Source organism: Paroedura picta, chromosome 7 (assembly GCF_049243985.1).
Source record: "Paroedura picta isolate Pp20150507F chromosome 7, Ppicta_v3.0, whole genome shotgun sequence".
Lineage (NCBI taxonomy): Eukaryota > Metazoa > Chordata > Lepidosauria > Squamata > Gekkonidae > Paroedura > Paroedura picta.
Genome location: NC_135375.1, coordinates 54,898,635 through 54,907,206, shown reverse-complemented (window position 1 = coordinate 54,907,206; position 8,572 = coordinate 54,898,635). Strand labels below are relative to the sequence as shown.

At 39.1% G+C, this 8,572-nt stretch overlaps 1 protein-coding gene across 3 annotated transcripts in view; it reads right to left on the bottom strand.

The window, feature by feature from the left end:
• Positions 1–457: 457 nt before the first annotated feature.
• The window catches only part of SRFBP1 (serum response factor binding protein 1), a 57,382-nt gene continuing 49,267 nt past the window's right edge, over positions 458–8,572 (bottom strand). For all 3 annotated transcript variants that reach the window (XM_077344384.1, XM_077344381.1, XM_077344382.1), the window contains 4 exons: positions 5,967–6,048; positions 2,703–3,432; positions 1,630–1,667; positions 458–915 (listed from right to left, as the gene is read on the bottom strand). In XM_077344384.1, the coding sequence (XP_077200499.1) occupies positions 737–915; positions 1,630–1,667; positions 2,703–3,432; positions 5,967–6,048 (1,029 nt within the window). In that variant the 3' untranslated portion in view covers positions 458–736. The remainder of the gene's footprint in view (positions 916–1,629; positions 1,668–2,702; positions 3,433–5,966; positions 6,049–8,572) is intronic.

The following is an 8,572-nucleotide window of genomic DNA, read 5'->3' as shown; positions in this document are numbered from 1 at the left end:
TTTTAAAAAATGAATGGCATTTTAGAAAAATAAGGCTTTAAGTGTAAAAAGTACATATATACATGAACAATCATGTTATTTTTCATGCAATTTTCCCTTAATAAAATATATATCTCCTAAGAATCATATGCCAAGGACTGTTAAAAAAGCCTCTTACAGTTGCTGCTTTGGATAGTGATTTTTCCCTCTCTTCCCAGAAGCCATTTCTGACTCCAAGAAAGTCTATTCCTGGGGTTGTGGGAACCATGTGGGTCAGTGGACTGCACTGGGAAAGGGGAAAATTTCGTCTCCCATCACTTGCTCCACTGCAGCCTCTCAACCCACATAGTTACTCATTCACATGGATGCCATGAACCTGGGAACACTATCCTGTGGTCAGAAGAGAGTCAGCACAGGCTGCTGAGACCAACCCAGTGACTTCACAATTAGTATACAACAAAGTCAGAAAAATGAAAACTACCACATACAAATAATTTTATTCACAAAATCTTTAAATATTTTTATCTTACATAGCTTGAATATTAACTACAGCAAAAGGCACAGAGTTTGTGAGGGAAATGTTGGTGCCTCCTTTCCCCCAAACAGCCTAATTCTCCTTTAAAAACTCTTGGAAGAAGTTAGGGTCATCATGGAACTTTCCTGCTGCTCACAGAGTCTCTTGACCTTCAGAAGTGGCTTTGGGGGGAGACTGCACGCCATGTTAAAGGTGCAGCCATCTGAATGCAAAAGGAAAAATTTAGTCTTCAAATATAATCTTCTTTCCTTGGAATGCTGTGATCTGAGAAGTTTGCTCTCGACGCTTCCTGCTTGCTTCCCATGAAGGATGAAGGGGTTGTGCCAAGTGTTCCCTCTTAAAATCTTGCTTTACACCTGCATTTTTGGGCAACTGCTTCTCTGGACATTTTCTTCCAAAAACTGCAAGAATGCAAGAATTAACAGTGTGATGTTACTACCAGCAAATCTAATAAAAATAATATTTAACAGTGTTTTGTCTACAACCAAATATAAACAGAAAATAGCAGTGTTAAAGTGGACTACATGTTTTATTTTGCTATAAACAATAGAAAGGTTTTTTTTTTTAACAGGAGAAAGCAGTTAACCATAATTAATTTTTTTTTTAAAATTACAGTATTTGCTGGCGTATAAGACTACTTTTTTCCCTTGAAAAACATGCCTCCAAGTGGGGGGGGGGGTCGTCTTATACGCCCAGTCGTCTTATACGCCGGCAAATACGGGTATGTGGGAAACTAAACATAAGTGGACTAATACACCCAAGTGGAAGCTAGTTTTCATTTTAGTCATTTATGAAATATGGATAATAGTAGTAGCACTCCTGAAAATAATGTCACAAAATCATGGAAATGGTGAAGAAATTACTAAACTATACAGACTCAGTTTTTAGTAACCACCTTCATAAAGCTAGGAGTGTTTTAATGGGTTCCGTTTCTTCTAATGGTCCAGGAGATTCCCATCAGATAAGGATATTCTTCAGCTTAAAGATGACCCCAGCATTACCAGGAAGTTGCCTTTGGACCCCAGCCAATGTTACTACCCTTTTAATGCAGAATAATGCCTTACTTCATAAATTACACAAATCCAACATGAAATAGCAATTGCAACCTGACTTACCCATTGGTTTGTTTTTGGATAAATGGTCTCTAGGAGTTCTAGGAAATAAAAGAAAATTAACTGAATGAGGACGAAAAGCTATTGTAGTTGAGTGTAAAGTGTAAAACTCATATTGAACTTCAAAAACTCAAGATCACATGGTTTGCAAGGATTTTTGATAATGTGTAAGCTGTAAGTTGGAATTGTTTTTGTATTTTGTATACTTTTATCAGAACCTCTTGTGGCGCAGAGTGGTAAGGGAGCAGACATGCAGTCTGAAAGCTTTGCCCATGAGGCTGGGAGTTCAATCTCAGCAGCCGGCTCAAGGTTGACTCAGCCTTCCATCCTTCCAAGGTCGGTAAAATGAGTACCCAGCTTGCTGGGGGGAGTAAACGGTAATGACTGGGGAAGGCACTGGCAAACCACCCCGTATTGAGTCTGCCATGAAAACGCTAGAGGGCATCACCCCAAGGGTCAGACATGACGCGGTGATACCTTTACCTTTTTACCTTATACTTTTATCTTTTTAAAATGCTGTTTTAGAGTCAAAATATTTTGATGTTCACTGCCTTGGATGGGAAGATAGCACAGATATGTTTTAAAATAAAGATGAATGTAAAGCACACAAAGCTACCCAAAAGCTACTGTTTATTATGGATATATTAGTCTTACAACCAAAGTGATCCCCCTTATTCTAAATAAGACTTAACATGTTTTGAGCCAGTGTGGAATAGTGATTAAGAGAGTTCAAATCCCCACGCCTGCCATGGAAGTTTGTTGGGTGATCTTGTCTCTCACCCTAGCTTACGTCACAGGATTGTTGTAAGAATGAAATGGAGCAGAATGTGAACTGCTTTGGGTTCACTGGGGAGAAAGGTATTAAAGAAACAGACTGCATTTCCCCCCAAAACCAGTTAATAATGCTGCTACACAGGTATTTCTTCCAAGCAAAACTTAAAATGCAAACTCACCCAAAAAGAGCAGTTAGGAAAGTAAGGACTGAACCACTGTGGTAAGAAGCCAAGCATTCTTCCTCCAACTCACCCCAAATTTGCCAGCAATATTATTGCAATTTTTAAAATGTAAAGCCTTACCCTTTTACATTCTTGGATCTCTGTTTCGAGTTGGACAATGAAGTGTAAAATACAGATTCTAGCTTCCTGGCTTTTGCACTTGGATAGCTGCCTTGTATGTCTGGTTCTTGCACTGTGTCAGATTGTGAATCTTTTGCTTTTTTTACCACTGTGCTCCTGACTTTATCTTTGTCAAGTGATGATAGATCAGCTGCTCCCTTCTTTTTCGTCCTCTTTACTTTGCCGATGAAGAAATCATCATTATTATCACTTTCATCAGAGTCAGAAGACTGATTATAGAATCTCTCTTCAGTGCTGTCATCAAAGTATTCCTTGTCTGCTGCATCTTCTTCATTGTTACTTGCATCACTATCCAGTTCATCTTCTGACCCATTAAGGAGATCACCTAGACATTTCTTTCTTTCTGGACATACTGCCTTTTCCAGTTCACTTTTAGGAACTAGTTTACGATGCTCAAAAGCTTGTAAAGTGGAATCAGCTGAAGCTCCCTTTTTTTCACTGTCCATAGTGTTCTGCTTCTCTTTTTTATAAATTTGTTTCTTTCCCTTGTCAGTGTCTGACTTCTCTCTTACCTCTGTTTTGCCTTCTATAAATATTTGGTTACATGCACTGCTAATGGAATTCTGGGTCACCTCAGATTGTTCGGTAAGCTGTCCTTCTGATTTATGCTCTTCCAAAGAAACAGTTCTAGCTGGCTTCTGTCTTGATTCTTTGAAGGCTTTTACAGCGGCTAGGAAGAAAAAAGTGAGTTACAAAAAACCCCTGCAGTAACAATGTCAACATAATGCCAATAAAATTAACAGTAATGTCAAAGAGGTTTAAAGCTAACTCTTTGGGATAGTGTTCTGTATTTCTCACCATATCATTTACAAAGCAAACATATTTCTGGATAGCCATGTACGGTGCTTGCCACTTAACTCTGTATGCTCTGATACTGATCAGCTGCTAAAAAAACTTGTACATTTTTGTCTGTATATGCAAAAGTCTTTTGAGGGGCCACAGCTTAGAGCAGACTTTATCAACCAGGGGTTTCTTGATGGTCCTGAAAGGATTTCCTGAACGGATGGGAATTCATTAATTTTTTAATAGATTTTAAAAATGTGTTAAACATTTATTGGGTGATATGACCATATACAGTAATGTCAAGTCACCCCTCCTCCCAAAATGGCCAATGATGGGCCTAGAGAGGGTGGGAAGGAAAGGAACTAATCTCTCTCCCACTATAGCATTCTCTAAGTTCCTAGTGGCCTGGGAAGGTTGGTATATTCTCTCCCCCCCCCCCCTTTTTATTGACTGTCTGATAATCAACATTTTGTAACAAATAAGCTTATGTCTATTTATCAAAGAAATGACAGCCAAGTGATGTCTAAACAGTTATAAATACCAGTCTGTAGTACAAAACATACATTTTTGTGACAAACCTATCTAACCTCATTTCTGTTGCCTTTTCACCTGACATGTTTAAAACTGAAATATCTCTGACAGTCTAACCTGACCATTTCCCCATAAAAGTGAAACAAAACAGTTCATGTGTTGTGAATTAATAACAGCCAATTGTTTGCCATAACAATAAAATGTATTTAGGCTGGGACAGACCATATCTGTATACATTTAAAAAACTGGGGAAACAGAGAAAAAGTGAAGATAAAGGGGCTGCTCAGATAAGGGGGGGGGAAAAGGAAGCAGGGAATCATCATGCTCCTTCACAGTTTTTCAAAACTGAACAGTAATGTGGAGCCCATTAATACATGTGGAGCCCTCAGTAGGGCTCCTCAGGACTGTTTCAGGTCAGGAAAACTGCCCAAGAGAACATCTAAGCTCCTTTTCCCTGAACTCCTGATCTAAATTAAGGCTGCAATACTGGTAAATTATTATTATTGTTTTTATTGTTATTTGATTCATTTCCCACCACTCCCGAAGCTGACTCGTGGTCGGTTACAATGTCCAATAAAACCCATTAACCCCCCCCCCCCCATTAAAAGACATACAATCACAGAACATGGTGGAACACCCCCCCCCCACTACCGGAGGAGAGGGAGGTTGAGATGGTTCAGCTTACTACTTACACCTGGGGGGTGTGAGTAACAAGCTGCAGAATTCTATGTAATTCTCTATATAATTCTATATAAATATATAATTTTTAAAAATAATTTTATTATTTATTATTATATAAAGCATTTACAGAAAAGTAAAAGATAAAAAGCGACCAGCTGATATGGTTTGCCATCTTCTTTTAACATACATATTCAGTTCCCATCACATATTAATCCTAATCCCATCACATATTAATCCAAATCACTTCCTGCTCTAAATAGACTTAAATCTGTTTTCCCAAGTTCTTCCAAGGTGCTTTTGATTTTTACGTCCCTAGCTCTCTCCCCCTCCTGTTGATTAACTTCCGGACATTGAATTCTCGTTTGATGTATTGTTGGCTGAGTTGTGTTTTCATCAGCTGTTTTTTTCAAACCGTCGGTTCTGTCTAAAAGCTCTTTCTTAGTCTTTTGGATTTCCTTTTCCACCTTGTTGACTGCTTTCAGTATCTTTGAGTTCCCTTCGCATAACAAATGGAAAAGCTGTGCCTTAGTTAATTTTTCCATAGTTCTAGGCAGTCACAGATTATAAACAGAAAGTCTTGTGAAGTCTCGCGGGAGCTCGAGCGATCCAAAATTATCAGTTTGTCGATCTCCGTATCAAGTCAGCATCCCCCACTGAACTCTCTCCAACAAATCTTTAAAGTCTCTTTTCTTTAAGCTCTCTCTTTGTTTGATTAATGAGAGTATTTAGCTGGGTGTCTCCCACTCAACGAAAGGATTCACTTGTAAATTGGTTGAGGAGGGGGGGGAAGAGCTTGTGGGGGGGGGGAAAGGAAAAACCAGAAAACTCACAGTCTTTACTGTTGCAGACTCCGGCTCCTGTGAGTCTGGTAAAAGATGATCTGGGAAGAATGTAGGGTCAGCTGGTCGTTTCAAGCTTAGAAAGTTATTTACGACAAGGGCGCCATCATGACCTTGAGCACATGCCGCGGCGATCCGGAGAACTCAGTCTCCACGGATCTGTAGGACCCTCAGGATGCCGTTCCCGGTTCCTGGGGCGACCAGCGAGCAAGATTTGCGTATCTGCTCAGGTCTGCCAGGTGCATTTGCTCCTGACCCTCAGCATGGCTTAAGAGCCCGGCACAAGCCCGGCTAGTACGGCGCCATCTTCAGTCGACTCCAATATATAATTTTCAATGAACACTTACAGGTTGAACTAATTGGGACTTACCTTTAATATCAGCAATTTTTGTTTTCAACAGTGGGTGAGTTGTCAGTCTAGCAATTGCTCTGTCTTTTGCTGTAGAATCAGGCTGCATTAAAAAATACATATTTTGTTCAATGCTCAAAACGTAACCAGCTACCACTGAGGTGAAATGAATCTATATGCTTTTATAGTAAACTTATGAATATCATTTTGTAAGCTCTTATTTGTACTCTAACAATTCAAGGAAATGCTTATAAACTATTTACAGAATAAAAACCCATTCTGGTTTTCTCAGTAAAGCAACTGAGGCTAGTCGTTGTTGAGATTATTAGCTTAACTATATGAGTCAGAAATCAGATCCTGTCATCTCACAAAAACAGCAAACAAGGGGGTGAGGCTGTTTCTATACTAAGCATACTCCATTTATTTCCATTTGCTACACAACCAGCGTTTGGGATGAAGATGCTGACACGTAACAGCCATTTATTAGTGTTTGTTAATTATTTAACATGGACTATTACACTTACATTAGACCTTTCTTTGATTTTTGCGTATTTGCTCAGAATTTTATAATATAAGGTAACAGTAGTTATACTATACATTGTTTATGGCCACCACAAAATGGCTATGAGGGAGCTGTGACCAATCACAAAATGGCTGCCATCAGGGCTACATACATAGAGTTTAAGTGCTGCAGGTATGAAATAAGCTCCACTGGGGCAGAGAAATTTGACTATATTGTGCATTGATCTTTCGCCTAAATTCATCAGGTGTCTACAGTGCTCATATCTTGATCCGGAATTCTGAAAAATTACCCCCAGGTATTTGGAAGACTTCACTTGCTCTAACCTTTTTCCAACTAAAAGCCAGGTCCTAGTTCTGGGACAACTGTTAAAGTTTTTGTTTCATTTATTACTAGCACTTCTTTCTCACTATACTTTGTCAAAGAAGCTAGGGTGCTTTTGGAATCCACAGATGTTCTTGATGGTCGAACCACAACATCAGCATAAAGGAGAGCAGGAATATGCTGGCCCACTAATTTGGGAGGGTGACAGTCCATGGATACAAGAGTGCATACTAGGTGATTGATGTAATAAATCAGGTGTATAGGGGCTAGCAGACAGCCTTGTCTAACAACTTTGTGGGTTTTATACTTTCAGTTAGATCTGCTCAATTGAAGATGCTTCCAGTTTAGCCCATAATCAAGTCCTTGAGATGGAATCAAATCCAGCATATAACGAGGTCATGTTCCTAGAGCTATATTTTTTGACAAGATGTTATAATACTAAACAATTATCTCTACCCTCCCTAAATCCTGCAAGTAATGATACAATATTTTTTCCTGATCTAACCATGAAATGTCCAACTGATGACTGGTGTGCTAATTGCTGACGACGTTTAGGCTTATTGACCTATAGCTGGTGGGGTAATCTTTCTTCCCACTTTTTAAAAAAGAGATCACCACTACCATCCCCCAATCATTGGGGATCTTTCCAGTGAGATCAATGTATGTGAATACTGAATAAAAGGCCCACCAGTCTTTGAACTGTTTGAGAGGTTCTGAGGTGATCTGATCCCATCCTGGAGCTTTCCCTTTCCTTAATCTCTGAATATGGGCAATGACTTCACTTGAGGTAATGGGTAGCCCATTTAGGTAGCTCAGATGGATTTGGGACCTGCACAGATTGCAAGGAAGCTTCCTTAAACATACTTTCAAAATAGGAAACTCATCTGTTAGCTGGAATGATCGTGTCATTCTATCTTCTATCTGGCTGTCTGGCTGCCATCAGGGCAGCAACCAAGCATATTCCAAGCCAAACAACCTTCAAGGGTGAAGGTAGCTGTTTCCTAGGGGGTGTTCTCTAAAGATCCTCCTGTGTTCTTCTGAAGCATCTCCTGGTCCTGTAAGCTGGAGAGAATCCGGAACTGCCAATTTGCATTAGGGAAGAAGGACCTGAAGCACTAATCAGTGGATGGCACAGCACAAATGGGAGCTACATTGTAAGGGCTTCTGATTCAGATTATAGCTCCCCCCCCCATGAGATAAGACTATATTGGTAAAAAGTTTGGATCAGTTAAAAATTCCTTGTTGTAAAAGAGAAATGGATTTTGAAACATTTGGATAGCAATAATAAGCAGTTACAAATAGATAATTGAAACTAATATAACTAATTAATAAACTATGAGGGATAATATGAAACCAGACACTTTTGTAACAAATTCTTATATTATCTTCCATGACTGGCTCATATATGGAAATCTGTTTTTCTCAGATATACAAGCACAGCCCATAGGAATAAAACTTTAAGCTGTTCACTAAAATAATTTTTGACATCCACAAAGGCTCCTAGCTATACCAGATTATTTCCAAGTTTCCACAAAACATTGTTGACCACCCACTTTACTTTTGTGGTTTCCCATACTTTTGCTCTATTGTTTCCTTCTGGTGTGCACCTGAAGTATGTTTGCATTCCAACTGTAAGGTATGATACCACAGAAAAGATGCCCACATATTTCAGCACTGCTATTTTATGGCATGGTTAAGTTTCTAAAATGTTATTTTTAAAATAATGTACTTAAGGTGATGCAATCATTAGAAAGGGATTTTTAAATGTTCAGAATGATATTTC